General features: G+C 39.3%; 2 protein-coding genes across 2 annotated transcripts in view; both read right to left on the bottom strand.

The window, feature by feature from the left end:
- iars1 (isoleucyl-tRNA synthetase 1) overlaps positions 1-23,048 on the bottom strand; it is a 46,802-nt gene extending 23,754 nt beyond the window's left edge. Inside the window, exons 1-15 of the mRNA XM_034585372.1 lie at positions 22,994-23,048; positions 21,201-21,328; positions 20,599-20,755; positions 20,375-20,494; positions 19,938-20,020; positions 19,374-19,491; positions 19,021-19,168; positions 15,454-15,541; positions 14,973-15,033; positions 14,642-14,737; positions 12,818-12,940; positions 8,483-8,574; positions 6,635-6,733; positions 3,054-3,180; positions 305-378 (exon numbers count right to left, since the gene is read on the bottom strand). Coding sequence (XP_034441263.1) covers positions 305-378; positions 3,054-3,180; positions 6,635-6,733; positions 8,483-8,574; positions 12,818-12,940; positions 14,642-14,737; positions 14,973-15,033; positions 15,454-15,541; positions 19,021-19,168; positions 19,374-19,491; positions 19,938-20,020; positions 20,375-20,494; positions 20,599-20,755; positions 21,201-21,319 — 1,505 coding nt within the window. The 5' untranslated portion in view covers positions 21,320-21,328; positions 22,994-23,048. The remainder of the gene's footprint in view (positions 1-304; positions 379-3,053; positions 3,181-6,634; positions 6,734-8,482; positions 8,575-12,817; positions 12,941-14,641; positions 14,738-14,972; positions 15,034-15,453; positions 15,542-19,020; positions 19,169-19,373; positions 19,492-19,937; positions 20,021-20,374; positions 20,495-20,598; positions 20,756-21,200; positions 21,329-22,993) is intronic.
- Positions 9,931-12,586, bottom strand: LOC117761457 (desmin-like). Its single transcript, XM_034585373.1, has one exon. The coding sequence runs from the start codon at positions 11,990-11,992 to the stop codon at positions 10,856-10,858; it is 1,137 nt and encodes a 378-aa protein (XP_034441264.1). The 5' UTR covers positions 11,993-12,586; the 3' UTR covers positions 9,931-10,855.
- Positions 23,049-24,052: the final 1,004 nt, after the last annotated feature.

The following is a 24,052-nucleotide window of genomic DNA, read 5'->3' as shown; positions in this document are numbered from 1 at the left end:
CAGTCCATCCATTTGGCTGTTAGTGAAAATGAAAGGCAATTAGCTGATGATGAGCCAGAGAGGAAAGTTATCTGTGTTCCACAACACTTCAGGTCACATTAGAGGGACACGGTGGATTTAAGATGTTGTAGACAGACGCAGAAAGGCACAGAAACTACATCAAAATCCTCATATCACATATCCACCTTGTACACACACAGATCGTGTGAAACTGATAGCACTGCTCTGTCACGGCAGACAGAAATATGACTGAGTACATGTTCAGGTGGTTGCTGATAATCTCGGCGGCTGATAAGTGACTCACCTCTCCCGATGCAGATCAGTTACTCTGACTCCGGTCAGTTCCTCCAGTTCGGCCATGGACCCCACACACACCACCTGATGAATAACACGCACACACAAACATCACAAATACAGTAATCACAGTAACAACGTCCTAAATGAGAAAATAACCTCACACATTAGTCCTAAAACAATAAGATGATTAATTAATAAGCACGTCGACAGGAATTCATGTATTAAGCAGAACAATTCTTAACATTCTCTGGTTGCACCTTTTATAATGTGAGAATACATTTTTTGTGTCTATGTTTCTTTACTGTGAATTGAATATTTTTGCTTTTTGGACACAGAACAAAAGTCTAGTTCGGTTCAGTTAACTGTAAAATGAGCCAGTAAGACATGCAAATTTGTATAATTCAGTGCTGGAAAGTTTTAAAATGCTCTGGACATTTAAATTTCCTTTTTACCAGTGTACAATAAGGAATTAATCACTCCTTTTTCCACAGTTCCTTCCATTTAAATTTAAAGTTGGATATTTTGAAAAAAAAAGCTTTCTTTTGCTTTCTTGCCCAGTTAGATGACATGACACTGCTCTGCCTGTTGTTTTTATATTCTAGTTTAGTAAAAGTTATAAGTAACATGTGTTTGGTTAGTAGTTGTTTCATTTTCATTTGTGAGCTCCAGAGGTGCTGGTTGGCAAATATAGCTTTTAGACGAAGGCTCATTTTACCAATAATGTCAAACTAATTCTTTAAACCCACAGGAGTTGAAGCCAGTTGTATTTTTTATGATTTGGGCTATTTATTTAAAGCCTGCAAAGGAATATTAGTGCTAAACCTCATAATCCTGATTAATTTGTCGACATGTTTTATTAGATTATTACAAAAGGAAACACTGTGTAAAGTAGGCCTACTTCCACAAACTTCCTGAATAACTTTACCTGAGAAATTGTGGTTAAGTGTGTTATCTGGTCTCCTCAGAGAATTAACCTGTGTGCTCTGCTCTAGTTTTAACATAGCAGCAGGTAACATGGCCCAGATTCAGCCTGACACAACACCACCAGACATAAAAGAAGACAAGGGTAAAAGAAACTCGAGAAGACAGGGACAGAGAGATCGAGAGAAAGAACAAAAAGAAGAGATACTGAGAGACAACAATCATACTGACACATGGAGACAAACGCACACAGACACACACGCACTTGAGGGTTAAGCTTTAGGTGTGTGATTTGCCGCTGTGTGAGGGAGTCAGTCAGGGAACGTTCTGGAAACGGTCACGATGCTATTTCCAGCAAACAGGTCGCTTGCTGTCCCTCTTTCAGCCAAGACGCTCAGACAACCTAATTCTGACATTTCTATACAGTTCAGCCTGCTTCACATTGTCAGCTGGGTTTGGTAACAAACAAGCTGCTGTCAGACAACTTCAGATATTCTCCTGAAATTATCAAGAGGGCCTGTAAATGTCCGAATCAGTTGCTATAAATATTCTCCAGAGTTTTTTCTGCAAACCCCAAAGTAAAAATGTGAGAATACAGCAGATTTACCACGAGCGAGTGGGCGTGTTGATGACTTTTCTAACCCGAGCAAATCTAACAAAAAACAATAAGAATACAAATAACTCAGGATGAAAAAGAGGAGCCTTATACATAGTGGACGCAAACAAAGATCACCAACTTGGAAAAGGTGAGATTCTTGAGCTTTTGGTGATATGGGCGGAGACCTGTGGCAATGTGCTGTGAACAAAAACTTGCTATGTCCGCAGCAGATTGATCTGTTATATGCAGCCTTCTGCATGCTCTACCAAGATGCCACCCCTCATCTGAATGTCCTGGACATGTTCCTGTTACTGTCTGAACATGTCTGACTAAGAGAATCGTTTGCAGTGTTCTATATATGCGAAAAGGCAAACTCCAGAAAATGCCGGGACCTAATTTATCGTCTGAAAACAGGACAAACATATATATTTTAGTTCTCTTCTACACTGCCTCTTTAATCAATTTTCCTCCCCCTGCATTCATCTCTCATTTTGTCCCCTTCTCTTCCTTCTTACCTCCGTACTCACTTTCTTCACTAGCTAAATTATTCTGAACCCCTCCTCCTCCACCACCCTGAATTTTCTGTCTCTTCTCTCCGCCTTCACCACCCATTGCTGTTTGTACCGAAGACCTTTGAAGTCGCCTTAACTGGCATGAAGAGAAACCAAACACATTTTGGTTCGTGTTTATTTGCTGTTTATAATAATGAATCATTCATGCGTTAAGTTTATGGAAGCACTCGGTAATGGCGCCTGAGGGGAGCTGACTCCGACTGCGGTACGGAGTCACGCAACACTCTGGTTTGACATCATGGTCACCTCGCTCAACCACGCCAGAGTCTCTCCTCCACAAGCCTCCACAAACGCAAAAAGGGCCAGATATGCAAAATTAAGTGTCAAAAAGAGGTCAGGGAGAAACATACATTTCACCTTGTCAGTTTCTAAGGAGCTGCATTTCTGCTCCCTCACAGCAGACAAATATTCCTTCGGAGAGACATTTTCTCCCCAACTCATTTCTATGGTAAATAAAAGTCGGAGTGACGGAGAGTTCAACTTTTCAATTATGCCAACTCATGCTTAGCTCAGAATAATTTGTGAGTGCTGCCAGCGCTGTGATTAGCTCCCTTAGAAAAGAATAACTGTCTTGGTATTTGGTCATGACAGGCAAATTGTGTGATCTCTGAAGAGTACAAAGACACATTAGAAGCATTTAAGTGCCTGTTCTGTGTTTTCCTGACCTCCTCATAGTCATCGCTGACCCAGATTGGGATGGGGGTGCCCCAGTAACGATTTCTTGAAATGGCCCAGTCGCGTGCGTCTCTCAGCCAGTTCCCAAAACGCTTCTCACCCACAAACTCTGGAACCCTAAGGAGACAGAGACAACATTGCATTATAAAACATGATCACAACAACAGGAACAATGAGAAGACGGATTCCTCCTGCAATGACACAATCGATATATTAATGTCAGAATATTCATATTTATATCGCCACACTCAATCTGATACACCGTAGAACAAGGGAAAACATAATAGACTTTTGTAAATCCAATTCGTTCTTGTCAAGACCTGCAGATATCATGATTAATTTAGTATGCAATGTATTTTCCACACCAACAGCAAGCATGATTATAATGTCCAAGATTATTCTTTTTTCCCTCCTCTTCATTTTTAGCCCTAAAAATAAACTGCACTATTCTCTTTATGCAGCTTAACTGCAAAGGTTAACCCTCCCTTCAAGGCACCATCCTTCTCTGTACCCCTTTCTTGCTCTTGCCTTCTATTTTTCCACAACTGATTTCTTGCTTTAATCCACTGTCTCTTCCTCTTTTTTCCCCCCTCTCCCCCTCTCTTGCAGCGCCAGGCCATGTTGCTCAGAAGAATGGAGGAGGAGGGGCGGAATAAATCGTTGTCAGGATCCACGCGCTAAGCAACAAGTTCATCAATTCCCATTTGTAGGAGGCATTTCTATTTAGGACCCTAATATATCAATTTAATGATTTTTTTTTCTTTTGCTGCTGCTGCTGCTGCTGCTGCTGCTGCTCTCTCTCTCCGTAGTTCAGGCTAAATGTAGAATTTAAAGTGTTCTGTCTTACGCTGAAGACGCACGGAAGAGTAATTTACCACGGAGAGGCTTCTCTTATATGTCAGAGGGACAGAAGTTGTGGTCAGGAAGGAGAGGATTGAAAGGGTGCATGATGGGGGGGAAAAAGTAAGTAAGATAAGAAAATTTGAGAATAGGGAAGGATGAAAAAAGGAAAAATGTTTAAGGACAAGGTGCAAAAAATTTAGCAATTGGCCATTCTCTAAAATCCACCCCTTAGCAGTGATGGCCAATCACAGCTTAGCAACCGCAACAAGTCATGGCAGGAGTGTCGAGCTTGGACTGTGTTGAAGTGGTGATTGCTGAGCTTTAGTAGACGCAATTGGTTGGTGGATTTTTTTTTAACCCGCTCCAAATCCAAACATAAACGAAGGTTAAGAGTAAGGAATCTATTCAGCAGTGTGTCTGTCTGCTTTAATGAAAGCTGAAAATGTTAGCATGTCTGGCTAACTAGCTTATTGACTACAGTCACAACCTAACTGAGGTTGTGTGAAAATGATGCAAATCACGTGACTGCTTCTGGGTGTCGCAGCGTAAAAGCAAAATATTGAAAAAACAAATTGTCTGGTCATATTGGTAATGTTGTGCTGAAAAATTATACCAAATATTAGCATGGTAATTATTTTTGACAAACTCGAAAGCATTCATAAAACAGCCAAAATAGCCCAAGACTGCTAGAGGTTAAATTATTATAAGAGTCAGCTAGATATGGCATTTTCAACCAACCTGCAGAGCTGCAGTTAGAGCAGTTACAGCTGATAAAATCTAATAACCAGACAAAATCAAAAGATGCCTGAATATAATAAGGCCTGCTTTGTCTGCTTCTGCCCGACATGAGAGACCCACTGTCCAACTTCACTAAAAATGTTGAATTGTAAATCTGTTTCCATTGTGAAGAGCATATGCAAGGAATGGGCAGTTTGAAAGGTGTAGAAAGAGTAACTCAGTGAAGTGGTCTGAGTGAACATTCAACTGGGTTTAAAAAGTGATGGAAAGAAGCAACAGTGCAACCTGAGTGATTTTGAGACCAGTTAATTAACTCAGCATTTTCTTCTCTCTTATGGCCGAGAAACTATGTGCTGAACTCACACAACCGTGGCCGACCTTCCTGCTTCTTAAGTCTCAAAAGAGACCAGCTTCCCTTTCATTAATCCAGTCATTAATTTATTCAGACAGAGCTACGGACATCTGGAGAAATCAGTCTGAACTCTCTCAGTGGATACTTCGGCCGAGTTTACCCACTACACCAACTGAGTAAAAAGAGATAAAATGAACAAATCACTGAGAGTATGATAACTAGCACTTTGCTTACTGAAGGGGCTCTTATAAGTCTCTCATCAGTTAAAATGAACTTCGTGCAGAGGTAGTGAACTCTGCAAGGATTATGCTTTTATGGAGATGCTGATGAGTTGGCAACTCTCACCGAAAGACAGAATTTTCCTGGGAGTAGAACTCAAGAGTGAAAGTGGGATCTCATCAAAAAGACAAAAATAATCTTTTAAATCTAAGCCTAATAAAAAAGCTGCATAGGAGCATCACAGGTGGACAATGTGTATATAGCAGCTACATTTTACAGTATATTACAAGGAATTGACAGTGATTCTTTAGACATAAAGTAAAAAGATTTGGTCTTTCTAATTATCTTCTATGAAAGCACTTTGTGAGGAAACGGATGACCTTCTGTGAGAGTTACGCATTTCACTTAGACACAACTGCAGGAAGAGACTCCAGATTTCCTCGCTACCACTAACGGTTCAGGCAAACAGGACTAAATCTGAGAGTGGAAACTGGAATGTTTCTGCATCCCAGACATTAAACTGTGGTGTCCATACCGAGAGACTTCTCACACACCATCCTAGTTCTTCAGTGTCCCCCAAGGCACAAACATACATATGGATGTGGTTGTCCTAAAAAATAGACTCAATTCCCAGTGTATTAGGTGCCCTTTGCTGAAAGCTGAAATTCAACTGGATGGTCATTGTATTTTAATGGTGCGGTTAAATTTTTCACAAATTACATTTTAACCACAGTTTTTCTTGAAGAATAATAAAACCTTGAGGTAGCTTCTAGTGCAGGACTGCTGTATTGGACTGCATTAGTTTGAGCTAGATGCACTGAACAAACAGGCAACTGAGTGTATATATTACAGGTCCCCCTTAGATCAGGAATTTCGCCTTTAAAAATAGTGTGTGCGTTCGTGTCGCTTTCCATGTACATGTGTGTCTGTGCGTCTTCACCTTCCTAGCGGCTAGTCATTCATCTCAGGTTGACAGTCCCATTACCAGAGGCAGCTACTGTGGCTCAGAAAAAGTGCATTGGGAACACCAGGGGTAATACCACTTAGCAAAGCCATCATGCTGACGCTTACTTTCCCTCCGCTCTGCCATTACAATTAGCATCATGCTAAAGTTTTCTATAAAACACCAGTCCTGTGTGCATTATAATAATGCCAGGCTTAATGAGAGATGAAGGGAAGTCACTGCAACAAGTCTTATTTTAAATCTAATCCTGCCATTTAAAATGATTATACCCAGTAGTGGAGACAAACAACTTGATGTAGTAGCACAGAGTCGAGACTGTAATTGTTTTGGGACTGTGAACTTCTGTCTGTCTTCACTGATATTTTACACCACTTGTTTAGCAAGTAGCTCATGCCTCCCACTTCACTGTCACTCAGTACCAAGCTGGTTACCACAGCTTTCAGAAAACAGCTTACCAGTAGCATTTCCCATTGTTTTCGAGGAGTTTGTCCACCATGTGCTCCACTCGGACAAACCAGCTGGGGACGGCTTTGTAGATCAGGGGGGTGTCAGACCTGGAAGTACATGACGAAAAACAATATTTTCATTGCAGATATTTGCATTTGTTATTGAAAATTGAACTAATAAAATAATGCTATTCTTTTTTGGGACCGAAGGCATTTTCAATTTGGAATAATGTAAATGTAATAACAGTAATATGGATAAGAAGAAAAGTGGATTCAGAGAAAATAGGGTACAAGAGGGATTGAAATACAGTACATGTTCACATACTAAGTGAAAATAATTGTGATAAAGTGATAATTATTTATTTTTGCATTCAAACTGTTCTTTTCTTACTATGAACATCAGGGTACTTTAACAACACATGAGGCTTTACCAGCAGTTTTGGTGCTTTTATGAGAGATTTCAGTTTTTGTGAACACTCCTCTCCCGAGTTAAAAGAGGGAGGGACTGAGCTACAAAAATTGATGTCACATACTTTTGTGGACCAATCACGATTTAACAATTTATTAATCTAAACATGATGGTGGTGACAGTATGGGATTGTTTACTTATTTTATACCCTTCTGTGGTCTAGGCAGGAATGTTTCTTAATCCAACCTCGCTGTTTTGTTTAAAAGATATGAAGACGATAGATGCCTGAGTAAAAGGAGGAGGCAGGACATATTCCATCTAGGTCATGTTACACGTCTTGCCTCTGATTCCAGAATGTCAGCATATCTAAAGTAATTTACAGGAGTGACAATATGTCGGTTTGTTTGGTTTAGTATAAGCAAAGGTAACATAACAAGGGGTCATCCTAATGTAACAGGATCTCTGTATAAAAAGGAGCTATTGTAAATCAAATCTAATGAAACCTAATCAACATAATCCTGGTGATGCACATTTGCTGCATTTTTTATTGTTAAACTCAATGAATTTCAATAATTCCAGCATGAGACTTCAACATAACAACATTTGACAAGTGAAGTGAAGGTGTCTGAATAATTTCTGGTTGCACTATAGGTCTGCTAGTGGCTTAGGGAGCATATCTCTGCATATTTACTGAGGTTAATTAATCCTTCTCAGGTCAGCCTGCAGCTGCTCAAAGTGAGAGACAGAGAATTAGTCGACTGAAAAGTACATTTGTGTCAGTGCTGGTCTGCTTGTCCCTGGTAGTTACCATGTGGTAAAGTGGGACCTTAAGAGGTTTAAATTGGCTGCTAAATCTGAAAACAAGAAAAATACACTGACATTTATGTAAATGTCAATGATAGTAAGGTGACCTTTGTTAGACCATGTGTGGAAAACTGAATCCCAGTGGGGTGGCAGGAATAGGTGGATGTGAAAAAAACTAAACCAGACAGTGTACAGTATGTATGGGCAAATGTCTACACTCCATATTATTAAACTGTTGGTTACAACTGGATTCTCAGCAACTTGATCAATTAAATGAAATTAAACGAACTGTTCTGTAAATGATTTGGTGATGAAAATACATTGGTATCTTTATTATTTTAAAAGATAAGACAGCAAGGAAGTTAAGATGAAAATATTTGCTTATATCTTCGTGACAAGAAAGCTTCCTAAATTGTTCCAGAAAGGATAAGAGGGAAGACACATGGGTCTGATGAAGAGTTATTTTTTTTTGGTCACTTTGCCATTACATTGACCTTGTGATCACCTCTAACCCTCATCTCAAGCAGATGAAGATATTCTATAGTTGCAAACAGAAGCTGTTTGTCAGAGTGAGTTGGAAGGAACAAGTGGAAAATTACACAGGTATTATCAACTTTACAGTTTAAATTCTATGCTTGTCTCACCTCCAGCAGAAAGGGTAACTATGTTTAAAATTGCTGGCATTGACGAGACGGCCGTTCTCCTTCAGCCACTTGATGATGTTCTTGTCAGCATCCTAGCAACAAAAAAAAAACACCAGAAGATGTAAATACTTTTTGCAAAATTCAGCTTCTAAGACTAACTTAATGACTTTGTGTTTCACCTACATCTCAGTAATGGGTGTGGTTTGGTGAGGTCCTAAAATGTGTCATGTTGCACCAGTAGCCATGTTATGTCACAGACACCCATGAGTTCACCTGTTCATCACTGAAGCCAGGTGAACTTTTAACCCGCTGTACGTCAGCAGAGACAACATTTTCAGTAGCTGCTGCATTGGTCTTTAAAAACATTAAAATGTTCTTATTCATGTATTTAATGTAAACCTGAAAAAACCTGATGAAAGGTGAATGAAGACAAATCTAAACAAAAAAGCCAAATTATAAATCTCACTAATGCATTTGCAGCTTTGGTTTAGTTGGGTATTATATCTAATCTGAAACAAAATCAAAGCATATCTTTTGCTTATGTACTTCTTATTCAGCTTCTTAATTTCTTGTTTTTTGTCCTCTCTTTTAGGAGAAAAATGTAAACATTACATGGTAAACAATCCACATGTATCCCTCTATACCTCTGAAAGCCTCTGAAGAAACAATGGCTATGCTCCGTTGAAGAAATTTCAAGGTCACGCTCTGCTTCTACAGCTATGATAAATATCTCTATGCTTTTTATGGCAAACAATCTAAAATGCAATCAGTCCAGTGACTTATCACACACTCTTTCATCTGCCTCTAGCCAAGCCCACAATGCCATTCAAAGAAGCTCATAGATATTACTTTCCTGCCTGGTGCTTGGCAAACTGTTGGTTATGATGTAGAGAAGTGTTCAACTTTTTCAGGCTGGAACAAATGTTGTTATGCCCTGAGCCAAGCTCATTAAAACATGAAAGAACACTCATTGGAACTTAACCTGCAACCCACTGACAGCATTACCCTATTTCACCATCTGGCAAATTTAGGGCTACTTGATATGTCACCAAATTACTCACATGTATCTATGAACATTTTTGAATCTGTTTGTCATCAGGAATAATTAATCAGCAGAGCTACTGTTTCCAAAACATAAAATTTACTCATATTTAGTTGTTTGTACTCCCCCAGCTGCATTATCAAATCCAGCTTGCATGATAATATATATAAAACTAAGGCTGGATTCATGCTCACTTATATTCCTTAGTGGCAAATTAACTTTATTCCATATACTTACAGGATAAAGCAAAAAGCAAAGTACTAAAAAAACTGCTTTTATGTTTTTGCAGTTTCAGATGAGTGTAAAAACATGAGATATATAGACAACAGGTGGAAAATTTAAGTAATCACAGAGAGAGACAAGTAATGGAAGAGATAAAGAAAGTCACACAGGAAAAAAGAAAAACACTGCATTATTTTGTATGCACTCACTTCAATCTTTATTAGGAACCAGTTGGTCAACATTAGTGTAAATTATCAATAGTTGTGTCTTTTCAAAACATTTAAGATTATCTGGGGGGGACCAGTCAGAACACTGCGGCCATTTGTCCTGCTTCGTTTGAGATTGTGAAACATCAAGGCAGAACAGAAGTTTTTCATTGTGAGGATGGTGAGATCTTTGATCAGAAAAAGCATTGATGGCAAAAAGTGAAAAACGTCCACAAAGGGTGGAGAGAAAACAGTGCTGTGTGTGGGCAGGAGTAGGAGCAGGAGTAAAGAAAAAGGTAGAATAAAGGAGCGATGCCCAAAAAACTTGAGTGAGAGGCAATGAATGAAGGGGAAAAAATTGCAGTACCAAGGACAGGAATGCAGGCAAACAACGCGTAGATGCTTAAAAACAATGGGGTCAGGGGGTGGCAAAGTAGATGATGGGGTTCAGGAGGCCTGGGTATTAAACCTCAACACATTTCTGGTATCGAGAGAAATGTGGTTGTGACACCAGAATATCCAGAAATGTCAAGTACAGAAAGCTGGCATCAAATTTCTGCTGAGATTAATATTCTTATCTTTTTTGTTATATTGTCTCTTTTATCCGATAGACTATATTAAAATATGTAAAGACATGATTGTCTGGTGTTGGCCTGATTTGTTCTAATTTGTACAAAATTCAAAGATAAGTACCATTTTAGTATCAATTCTGAAACTTAGATGTCAGCAGTGGTAGTGAAAGGTTTTAAATAATACCCAGCCATCCTCGTCAGGACAGTGAAATAGGGACAAAATGGCTAAGACAGGGAAGAATTTAGACTCTTCAACTAGACTGTGAGAATCTCTTCACTCCACGATGCTCTGCCGCTGCTTCAGACCTCCTGCTCCTCTTACCCTGGACATTCAGACATCTTTGGCCATCCCAAGCCTCTGCTCCTCGCCTTCCAGCAGCTTCCTGTATGTGGCGATCTCTGCATCCAGCTTCAGCTTAATGTGCAGCAGTTCTTGATAATCTTTGAGATACTTGGTCATCTCTAGCTTGGTTTCGCAGAGCTGGGCCTCCAATTGAGCGATGATACCCTCTAGGCCTCCCGACTTATCAAGGTGGGCCATCTCCATATCCTCAAGCTGCTGCTCCAGGGCAGCGTTGCGAGCCCTCAGCCCATCGATCTGGTTCTGCAGGTCTGTCACCTGGTTGTGGAAAGTGGAGATCTCGTCTTTCATGGTCTTCATCTGGTCCTCGTGTTTGCCAGCGTGCTCCTTGAGGGTGTCAAACTTGGACTTGTACCATTTCTCAGCTTCCTGGACATTGCGAGCAGCGACAGACTCGATCTCTGCGCGCATGTTGCGCAGGTAGGCAGCCAGGTCAGGACGATCGCCATCGAGTTCAGCAGTGATCTTTGAGTCCTCTATTTGCTTCATGAGGTCAGCCACCTCTTCGTCGTGCAGCTTCTTGAGGAACTCTATCTCAGCCACCAGTTGTTCAATGCGCCTCTCCAGGTCAGCCTTCTGCAGTGTTGCGTTGTCAACGTCCTGGCGGAACTCCCTAAGAATCATTTCTGCCTCTTCTTTAAGTGTCAGCTCCTCCTCCAGCTTAAGTTTCCACACGTCAACCTCTTCTTCAATGTAGCCTCTCTCAATATCAGCTGCTCCCTTCTCATTAGTCAGGGCCTCAATCAGCTCCCGCACTTCTTTAAACTTGAGCTCATATTCTTCTCCGATGCCTGTGGGGCCTCCCTTGTAGCGGCTCTGCAGGGACGCCAGCTCAGCGTGGAGAGCAGCATTTCTCTGCTCAAGTGCCTGGACCTTTTCGATGTATCCTGCAAACTTGACATTGAGCTCCTGCATCTCCTCTTTCTCATTGGCATGCTGCTCGTGTATCTCTGTACCCAACTCGATGGCGGTGCTGCGATATCCGGAGCGTCCACGACTGTCGTACGAGGATCCACGGCACCGGGAGGGCGACGGGCTCTGAACCCTTACTCTGCTGCCAGAGCCGCTAACTTGCAGGCTCTTCTGGGAGTAAGATGTGGCTCTCATGTTGTCTAAATATTGTTTTGGTTTTCCAGTTTACAGAAGAACAACTGCTCTCTCGGCTTGTCTTTGCGTAGCCCACGTCGCAACTGATGCTCCCTCAGATCAACTCTGAGTTTTATGCGGCAATTAGGAATGTCTCAGACAGCCTTGAAATTCACGCTTGGTTTTAACATACTTCAAAAGTGGATTATGACAGACTTTAGATGAACTGTGGCCGCATTCTCTTTATTAGCTAACGCTGTACTGTTAGTGGGCAGGCGGGTTGAGTCCACTCCCTGGCCTTTGTACCAGGATGTGAAATAGTGATCAGATCATGTATGGCTGCTATATTTCCTATCACTATCCACTTAGAAGGGTAATACATTTGGGTGTGACAGGCACCCAGTGCACCAGTAAACAGTGACAATATGCTTTGGAAGCAAGTTTTTCTGCACAGTGTTGTGAAACTGCTCTGACGTGGATTCCCTGAACTCCCTCAGTATCACCAAGTCAAGCAGCTAAGGAATTATATTAGATTACATTTGGAAAAACATAATAAATATTTATATATATAAGTTTGTCATTTGAGTTACTCCATAACATAATTCTAAAAAAGCAGAAAGAAAGGGCACATTTTATAAAGATGCACTTTCCAGATATAAACAGAGGAAATGGGGAGGAATCGGAGAGCGAGTACCTAGAATGCGGAAAATTAAATGCTGAATTACACCAGCTACCAATACTGCTTCGGAATCCACCCTGTATATCGTACCAGTGGTTCCTAGCAGGAGTAGAATGCCTGAAATGTCTTCCTCCCCAATCTACATGCATGTCTTGTGTGTCACTCACTTTGACATACTGTCCCGCAAAGTCAGTGACCTCTGACGTGAAGCAGCCCGAGGCATCCACAGGGCAGATAGGAGCCTGGTCCCTCTGGATGATTTTGTATTCAGTGCACACCCTGTAATCATCCTACAGAGACAATAACACATCATTTAGATACAGTTTGATGAACGTGAAAGGATTTCTTTAGATAATTAACTACAAACTCAATTGCAAAAAGCTATGTACAGTGGATGAATGGCATTCTTAAGAATGTATTATCTAATTTAGCTTTTTTTAGTACATTGCATTGATACTACTGGTACATTTCAAGCTAATTCCATTCATTTAAATAACATTCTCCAAATGATGACATTATATATGGAGGATAAGCAAATATTAAACATCATAGATATTTAAACACGCAGAATGCCTTGTTGAGCTGGACACTTTTTGCAGTGTGGAAACTACCACCACTGGTATGTGACAGCTCTGCATGAAAGATCCAAGTACTGTCCAGCTGCAAATGTATTTTGTATTCAAACACCCTGTCAAAGATCGAAGATGGATTGCTCACGGGGTCGTTTCATGTCTATTCATAACAATATGTAGTTCAATAGTGCATTTCTTCTCGCCTTCTTTAGAGAACATGCAAATGCATTTGTATGATCCCTAAATAACAGAAAGTGTGGTTAAATAAAAATCAAACAAGATAGTGAGATGTTGATGTGAAGGGTTTAGTTTACAACCCCATAGGGACCTGGCTGCTGTGACATAGAGAGAAAACGAAGACATAGACAAAGCCCAAGTGTCCACAGCTGGCTACAGCCACAGGGGGCATCCATCTGCCCTTGACAAGGGCATCTAACCTATCAGCAATGACCCGATACCTCTGATAGCAAATATTGCACTGGCCTCTGGACTCAACAATATACACCAATGTGGTACAGTTCAATACAAATATTTCATAAAATACACAATCAGCATAATCTAAAGTAAAATAAATCTGAAGTGAGTACACAAAGAATCATAGCCGCCAGAGGTTTAAAGTGTAAAATATGAGACACAAGATTCTCCAAATATAAAAAGATAAATGTGTGTATATATATATATATATATATATATATATATATATATATATATATATATATATATAAATGAATGTGCTAACAAAACTGTTATTGCCAAACAGGGATGTAGTTCACAAGACCCTGATTAGTCTAGATAGAAATGTGTCTCAACTTTCAACTTCAGTTCTGAATCAACACAATATTTAATGATTAATAAAACTGTCTTCACTGTTACGATCCTGAACAAATCGTGTTTAAGGTTTTTGGGTCTTGGTCTTGTTTAGGAATCCTGATTATAGGGCTGTTGCCCAAAATTCTGAGACACTGTTGAATTACATCTTTTATTCATTAGCAACTGGAATTTTATCATCAATGACAATAACAAGAAATACTTGGAAAGGACATGTTAGAATGTGCTAATTCACTGCTTTTTGCCCTTGTACCCTCCTGTAATGTTTTGAACAATACAGTTATTGTTGTGATAAATCTTGTGATTTACAGAACAAAGAAATTGCACGAAATGTTCTGGTCGATGCTCTCAGATGTGAGAATTTGCTGTATTTTCAGTTTCTTATGATTGTAAATTGAATATCTTCAGTTTTCTTTGGTTTACTTTGAGAACTGTGATGGACATTTGTATGATTTTCTTTACTTTTATGGACCAAAATCGGATTAATTCATTCGTCAAAAAGTAACTGTAGTACATTAGTAATAAACAATACGTAACATTATGTAACAAAACATTTTCTGGAGCTGCAAAGTAAGAAAAAAAACCACTCACAGCTCCAAAGTAAGGTGCCTGGTGGACCACTCCTGTACCCTCCTCCTCCTTGACGTAGTTATCGGTCACCACCTGGAACGCTCCCGTCTCCCCGCACTGAAGTGACACAAGGATGAGGAGAATCAGATGAAAGGGGGTGGGTGTTGAAGACACCAAAAAGGAACAGCAGCAGATTGTAAGAGAGAGAGAGATTAAGAGACAGGCTTAGGAAACGTGAAGAGAGATGTCAATGTGTGAACAGACAGATAAATAAAGTAGGACATTGGTCTGGCTTTATTTGACAAATGGGGACAGGTTTATGCGACAAACATAAAACACAGACACGACAAACCTTGGCAAAGTACTGGAAGAGAGGCTTGTATTTTTTCCCTTTAAGCGTCTTGCCAGGAAATCTGAAAAACACACAAAACACATTTAAAATTGTGGTTTCAATATTCATACATTTTCCCACCTTCCACACACTGACAAACTTGCAAACTGACACCAACCAACACGGATATAAAACATGTTTGACAGATCCTGTACTGCCGTACGACTGGATATTAACAAGCTTTGCATTTATTACACATTTACAAAGTCGATTTAGGTTCAGTTAACAGTAACTGCAGTATCTTGTCTATCCTACATAAGGGGACGAAACAGGAATAAATGATCCATCTGTGTTGTTACTTTTTTATGTCACAAATTCTGGTCTCGACAGCAGCTCTGCAAAGTACGGTGGTATTTCTTCCTTTAAAGTTGAAGTATTTAGAGTTAATGTATTAGTCAATTTCACGCTCTGTTTTTTAATCTATAGGGTCGTGTTTACTCACTTGTCCAGCAGCGTGTACTCGCTCTCTGACTTAAACAGAGCTCCGAGCCTGGCCTCCATCATGATGTAGATCTTGTCTGTGGTGTTATCTGTGAGATGAACAGAAACAAAAGGTATTGATGTATTTTGCAAAGCCTACATATGAAGTGAATCTAAAAAAGTAAATCAGCTGTATTTATAAGCACCTTTCAAAACAAATGTTAAAAAGTGAGACGGAAAAAAAAGCCAGAAAATAGTACAACCCCTTTAACACATATGACAAAAGCATGAATCCCTGATGGAATACAAATGGGTCTTGAAAAGTCTAAAAATGCTAATTGGGTTGGAGGATTTCTTACTGAAATGTCAAGTATTCCTACATTTATGTGCAGAGACAAGAAATGTCTCCCTCATTTCAAGTCGAGGTCTGGAAACATGCAACCAAAAAAAAGCACTGATCAGCACTGAATATTTTCTGTTAGATATACAATATCTGAACCAACATAGACCGAGAGAGACCAACCCTCTCCTTCATCTGTCAGTAAGGATCTGATGATCGACTGTATCAAACGCTGAGCAAAGATCCAACAGAACTTAAATTGAAATGTCATCGGTGTCAGCTTATATAAAAATATAATTTAGCATCTATCTGGACTTATTATGAGCCCAAGTCTCCTTATATGAAATACTGTACTGCTGTTCACAAACCCCATTTGCCAAAAGAACCTTTGATTTGCCCTGTTTGAAATATTTTCATTTACTAATTTAACAACATTCTAGTTCTTGTGTGATTTACTTAGTAGGCTGAAGACAAACAAAAAAACAGAAGATGAATAAAGATATAGACCAAGATGTGAGGCCAAAGAGAATCAGGGAATAGCAATGGTGAAAATATATAAAACATTTTTACTAAATGGCGTTTCAGCCAAAAATAAACCTTCTGTATTTTACTGTCTGCAGCATTCATCTGCAATAGATATAGATATAGATATAATATTGAATAAACCATCATATGGTTTATGAAAACTGGCAAATAAATATTGAAGAAAGTCAAGAGATTAACACAAAACTCTCTGGAGCATTTTCAATTTTTCTCCCTTTTTCCTTTTGGTGCAGCTTCCACACCTCACACTGTGCATAATGAAGTGGGAGCAGAGAAACTGATGATCGATATGATGTGAATAGATTTTTGCACCTTGGTCGTTTTTTAAAGTCGGTTACCTAAACAGCCCCTGCAGAGTGATTTATGTTTATTGAGCTGAATTTCATTTATGATAAACAGCAGCTCATCAGACGCGGTTTAAACCCACACGGTACCCGACGTGCAACTCTGCTCGACCTGAATGTGTGGCTTCGCAATAAGACAACCAGTCAAGGTCAGGTAGTAGCAGCCTATCATGCAGGTACAAGCGCTCGACTGAAGCTGAGCTAAATAAATGCAGTGCTGTTAAAAAGATGCCATCTCATTTGGATAATAACTGTCAAACTCAGCCTTCCACGAAAAATTAAGGAATGGGGATTTTAGGACAAATAACAGAGGAGAGGTTGAGAAGAGCAGGAACGACAGTTGTGAAGAGGGCAAGAAAAAAGACAAATGGCCTGAGCCAGTGAGACACAAAAAGAGAACGAGGGAGGCAGCTTCAATAAAAGATGTTTCTTCCCCTCCATGGTGCAACAAATGACTGCACAGCTCAGAGCCGCCGCTGCTGACAGCCCCAAACTCAAACAGCGACAAAGGCAGCGAGCGAGGAAAAGACACAAAAGACACAGATAGAGAGAGAGAGAGAGAGAGAGAGAGAGGGAAAAGAAGAGCAGCGAAGGACAAAAACAGGTGAATGTGGAGGCAAAGAGAGCGATAAGAAAATGAGCGAGAAATTAGGATGAAGATGGAGCGAGAGGGGACGGGAGATAAAAAGAGACTGAGATGATACGGAAAAAAATTCATTGGTATTCTAAGGCGGTCTCCCATGCAGCACAGAGCGCAGGGTGCTCTTAGAATGAACAACTATGCTTCAACAGTGCCCCCTTCAGGATCAAAGAGGATAGGACAAACTTGTATGAATCTAGGTCAACCCACCAGTTTTTCTCATATGGAACCAAAAATTACAACAGGAGGGCGACAGGAAAAACAGTAGCCATCTCTCTAGAGTGTTTCTTTTATATTTAAAAATGGAAAACGCCTTTTAAGTGACCTGATTTGAGCTTCGTCCAAATTTCCCAGTTCTGAAATACACACAAATGCACATGACGAGCCCCATATTATCAGTTCAGGTTATAACAAGTGTCACAGTAAGAAAAATAGGTTTGAATAATAAGAGTAATGGAACAGATTGGCTGGTTCATTTCAAATATTTACAAAAACTTGTCAGTTTTCTACAGTTACTAAAAATATTGTAGACAGATAAGAGTAATAATTACAAAAAATGGAATTAAATCGATAACATTCTATTCTATCGATTATTTCTTCAATGTATTATTTCTGTGAAAGGCAGAAATTTGTTTTATGAAACGAGACTGAATTCAAATCGATACACAGGTTATTTTATGGTCTTCTGTTCAAATCTGACAGGTCATTTCAGGTGAGTGAGTCTAAATCCATTTTGAGGACAGATAAGGTTTTTAATGAGCCCGTGCTAACATTATTTAAGCTTCAGCATCAGGTTAGTGATGAGGAATGTTGAGAGTCTGCATGGTTACAGATTAAAAACAATGTTTCACTCACAGAGAGTTGCTTTTCATGCAACAAAAAACAAACACAAGTCGTATTTCATCAGCCCACAAAGCCAAAAGCTTGAAAGTCCACCAACATATGGGAGAGAAATCCTTTCCTCTGGGCACAATTTGCCAAGGCAGCACTCCTCCTCTGCTAATTTGTTCTTGTTTGTTCTCTCTGAATAAAAACACCCATCAGCTGATACTGAGGTCCACAACACTGAGCCCGCAGGGACACAAGATTTCTAGTCAGGAAACTTTGTCCTCAGGCTACAGCATTTAAACAACACAGTTCTACAAAACAACCAATCCTGGTAATTCAAGTAAACCTCGCCACAAACATGTTTATCAGCAGGGGTGAGCAAGTTATTTTTTCCCCAACGATGACTTGACTATAGAGCAGACATGAACGACAATGTACAAAGGAAATGCATGAACTATTCTCATCTGAAAAAAGTCATAGATAATTGAGGATCAAGGGGAAACAGCTCCAGGAAAACATCAGAAAACAACAAATAAGAGGCTGCAAAAGCCTTTTTCCAACATTTAATTCAAAGTATAATTAGCAGTAGTATAAGCAGTAGTCAGAAATTCACAGTTTGATGGACATGCATCAGTGTATGTCAGCTCATGTTAGTATAAAAGTAAGTTGATGTCTCATATACTAACTGAGAATGCACTAGACAATATTAGATTATCCATCCATCCACATTCTATACCTCTCATCCTTAAAGCTATGCAGCAGGGTTGGAGCCAGTTGCTAGATCATATTATATATATTCAATATATTATTATACGGTTACTATATGTAATATAGTGCATACACTTAGTGTGTTGTATGAAAACAAGACACAACACTTAAAGTTCTGTCTCTCACCTTTGACTTTAACATATATAAACTCCGCGTTGACACAGAGCGCCAAGTTGCTCGGCAGTGTCCAGGGTGTGGTTGTCCAGGCGATCAAAGAAACTTCTGGAGACTCAACCAGCGGGAAGTTGATGATCACAGATGGATCCTGAACATCCTGCAGATAAAAAAAAAAAAGAAACACAAATTTGGTAAATTCTATTATTCTTCTCTCAAAGATGATTTACATAATGGTTAATTTTTACAGGCAGTTTATCTGCTCTCTCTGATCTTCCTCAGGAGGAAAATGACCATGGATTCTGGTGTGCTAAATTAGAAAAGCAGCTATGTTGCAGCTGTGAGGGGTTATAATTTCTGCCAACCTTGTAGTTCTGGTGGGACTCGAAGTTGGAGAGAGGGGTGTTGCAGGCAGTGGAGAAAGGCATGACCTTGACACCTCGGTACACCAGACCCTTGTCATACAACTGCTTAAACACCCACCTAAATAAAGGAAAAGGAAAACAATTAAAAGAAAGCACTGACAGTGTTCGCTGACTGCAAGACAAAATTTTTGTTTTATTGCACTGAAGAACTGACAAAAGCTACTGGTAAAATACAACGATGTGTCAATTTAAATACTGCTTTAATAGTGGGACGGCATTAACTCCTCTTCTTGCCTAAAGGACAGAGCAGTGTATCCTTTGCTGAAGGAAATAGTAAACAAAGTATAGAAGCTCCTTTCCTAAGCATTTGGAGAATTCAAACAGCTTTTATCATGGCTGACACTTTGATACTTCCTGTTAATTTGACAGCAACCAAAGTTATTGATAAATTCTCAACTTTAACAATAACTTAAATCAAATAGCCTCTAAATTTAACTACACATAATAAAATTGAATGCAAATTATGTACCTTATAAAAAGAATAGAATGGCTTGATAGGCTTACCAGACAGTCTCCATGAACCACGGGTAGAGAGTCTTGTAGTCATTTTTGAAGTCAATCCACCGGCCCATTCGCCTCACTGAATTCTGAGATAAAAAACAAACATTTCATTTAGCTGACGCTTTTATCCAAAGCGACGTACAATAAGTGCATTCAACCATGCGGGTAGAAACCCAGAACAACAAGAATCAAGAAACTACAATTTTCTTCAAGAAAGCCAAACTACAAAGTGCTATATGTTATTAAACTAAATAATAAAATCAAAACAGTCAAATAAGAGACAAGAGTTTAGAGTTTTAGCTTTCTATTTTATTAGTTTTCAAGGGGACTGTATGTTGCAGAGATGAGACACTTATTTTTAGCCTCATTATGTTTGAGACATGTAATAAAACTGGTCTCACAGGTGTGGTTACAACTGTGAGTTCCCTGTGCATGCTCACCTCCCACTCGCTGGAGTATCTCATGACAATGCTCCTGCACTGGTTGTTGTACTCGGCGATGCCCATCTTGGCCACATCTTCAGGCCCTTTGATCCCCAAAGTCTTATCAATCTCATACTCCTACAAAAACACACAGGACATTGGACATTTAAATAAATAGATCTGCATATCTTCACACAACTTTCAGTAAAATGAACCGATATTCAGGAAAGACAAACTCTTACCACAGGCAGGCCATGGCAATCCCAGCCAAAGCGCCGGTCAACATGGAAGCCGCTCTGGTGGGCAAAGCGAGTAACAATGTCCTTGATGGTGCCGGCTAAGATGTGACCATAGTGGGGGAGACCCGTGGCAAAGGGAGGGCCGTCATAGAAGGTGTACCTGGGGCAGCAAAATAGTATTTTAAAGAATTCGGGCCATCTAGCTCAACAGTATTCTCTCAGTGATTATTTTTGAAAAGGTATTCATAGATAAATCTGATAGTTTCAATGTAAATGGGAGATTATTTCATATTCACTTTCTACAATAAACAATGATTTCTGGCTATGTGTTTTCATATACTGGACAAGTACATTCACTATGATTCAGATTAAAAAATGATGCAATGGAGTCTAAGAAAAACTGGTTCAACAGGAAAATGAAACTTCTCAACATGGAAGTGCAACAGCTGAAATGGCTTTCACTATGAACAAGATTCATGGAGATGACTATGCTGCTATTCTAAACCACTTACAAAGTATTCACAGTAAAGTACTTTAAGAGCTTCTAATGGGAATGATTTCTGCTTAGTAAACTCATAATTACAAATCAAAACAGTTGGATTTACTTGGGCCTGTTCTTGGACTGCTTGAGGCATTCCTGGAAGCAGTCTTTGTCTTGCCAAAACTTCAGGATCTTCTCCTCCTCTGTAGGAAAGCTGATGGACACAGGGACTGGCTCCACCATAGTGTCCGTCTGAACAAGAGAACAGGAACAACTTAACAGGCTTGTGAAGCAGGAACATGTGGAAATGAATCTAAACTGTACACGTGTCATGAAGCCTTTTGATGAATCTTCACTAAAGTTCATAGCCAATAAAATACTCATATAGTACCTAATAGACAATTTTACAGCAGACATTTTGATATGTCACAGTAGGATAAATATGAATTATAAAATGAATGATGGCTGAATACCCTTTAGGTGCTTCAGTTTCAGGGTCATGGTCTTTACATGCTGGCTCACTGCTGCACTGTCATGTCTAACTGGGACACTTGAACTGAACAGAGCCATCATTAATGTTGACACTGTTTCAAACAGCTGATTAAATCGCACTTCGACCACACACTCACTGCCCCACAATGCAACAAACAGGGAATCTGGGAGATTCTTGAAAAGTCTTAAAAAGTAATGAATACTTAGTAAAAGGCAGTGGATTAAGAGTCAAATATGCTCTTTTGACTGTGGGGAGACATTGCCGAATGCAAAATATAGGTGGGTTTGACTCAACAGTGATTCGTACAATCCTTTTCGCAACAATTGTGTTAATTTAAACCTCCATTACAGGAGGTTTTCATTGTAAATAAAGAAAGCTTCTTAGGAAACAAAAGCCTTCTTCCCATAATATTAATATCGCTCATTTGATATGGTGTTTGGCTATATTGTTATTTCTATTAATAATAAATATAATACTTTGTGAAATTACTTCAATTATTTTATCTGTACTTTTTGAACATTTTCAGGACATTTTAACAATCCTGTAATAATGCTGCTAACTGTGATAATTATTGTCACTATAATCGTGGTATGAAAGTTTCACCTCTAAGCTTATTACCACCTGCAGCAGTTCATTTCAGCAAATCCTTGAATTAATTAATCATTTTTAAATGGTTGATACAACCAACAGCTTCGTGCTGCTGATCCAGGGCCAGATGAAATGTATTAGCATATTTGAATCATACTCAAACTATTATCATGTATTAAATGTATTAAGAAGAATCTCCAGGTCACAACATCTTAAGTTTTCACTCATAATGTTATTTATGGCCAATGTGACAGAGAAACAGGTATTAACTTGCATTGCATTAGATATTGAAATACCTTGGAGAAAATGTACATGACGTTTAATTAACGTTAGGTACATTAACCCTACATCATATTACACGAGCAGGAAGTATTTGTCTTTGTTGACAAGTGCTTCCACTGATTCTATTTTAATCTCATTCAAACCAGCCTGACTAATTGTCAGTGCTCAGTAGTTTGACAGCACAAAGAAGAGTGGCCATTAGCATTGTATACACTAAAGTCAATCCTGTCTGATATACTATTTCCACGTCGAATCCTCAAATGTTGAAACTTTGCCCAAACTGATTATTCAACTCCAGTAAAGTGACTTTTTTCCGCACAGGTTGGTTCACACGGATGACGCCTCCTTGTTGTTAGCTAGCAGGCTAAGCTAGCCGGTCAGCGGTTCAGTTAGTTAGCTTGTTGCTAAACGAGCAAAAGTTAGTTAAAGGCGGCACCTATACATATTTAAAATATATAATATATAAAAGAGAACCGAGGAGAAGTGAAGTGTGGCTGTTATTTAAAAACACTCATGCGGTAACGGGAGAATTCACAGTGAACGGACAGACTCACATGTTGTCTGCCACCGACGAGAAATGATGCAAGCTGGAGGCAGGGCTGGAGCGGAAGTGACGACTACACGCTCAATGTAGTACTCCTTCAAAATAAAATACAATAAAATATACAGAAAATCTGCAAACCGACGTTTTATCATGAGTCCGTTTCCTGTTCTCCTGTAACGTTTCTCCATTTAAACCAACTGTGCATGTTCTATACACAACTTCTCACACAATGCAAATTTGGAATGATCTAAATTATAATCTGAATAGGAATTGAAAAAATATAGAAAGATATGAATGTCATTAAACTAATATATACAGTGTAAAGACAGGAAATATATGTGCAGTGTGCGAATATGTACATTGGATGGATTGCACATGAGCAGTTCATATTGCACAGACAGATGATTATAGCACAGTAAATATATTGCTCAGTTAATAGCTAAAGTGTTAAAGTGCAGTCCATAATGGTGGTGCATGTAGTTTTACTGGGAGCAGAGCTGGTTGTACAGTCTTGATGCTGCAGGAAGGAACGACCTGTGATACTTCTCCTTCAGACCCTTCTGTCCTGCAGGGGGTGGGACTGGTCACTTTTAAGTTTCAAGTTTTTTATTTGTCATATGCAAGTGAACACAAGGTCAAAAGTACAATGAAAGGTGTTGGACAAGAGGAAACCGGTCAGCTCAGCAGTGCAGTAGTTAAATAAAATACAGTACAAAACTATGTGACATAGAAAATAGAATAGGAGTTAGAAAATGACTCCTTCATTAATGGCATCTGTGTAGTCACAGCCAATTCACAATGATTTAATCGTTTTCCTGTCTTCTTGTTCGCAAAACTTGAGAAGCCACATTGGGTATAAATATATAATGACACTTAACCACAATGAATATGTCTAATAATCTGTCTATCCATGTCTGTTATTTCAAATTTTTTATTTAGGTTGATTATTTTCTTTCATGTTTTACAGTATTTGGGATGTATGTATTTAGAATCATATTCTGATTAGTGCTCAATCATCCTTTATGTGGTGCACCTGTATAGTCTCAGCCCACATTTACCCTTCCTCTTG

This window comes from Hippoglossus hippoglossus, chromosome 5 (genome assembly GCF_009819705.1).
Source record: "Hippoglossus hippoglossus isolate fHipHip1 chromosome 5, fHipHip1.pri, whole genome shotgun sequence".
Taxonomy (NCBI): Eukaryota; Metazoa; Chordata; class Actinopteri; order Pleuronectiformes; family Pleuronectidae; genus Hippoglossus; species Hippoglossus hippoglossus.
This window is presented reverse-complemented; position numbering and strand designations above follow the sequence as displayed.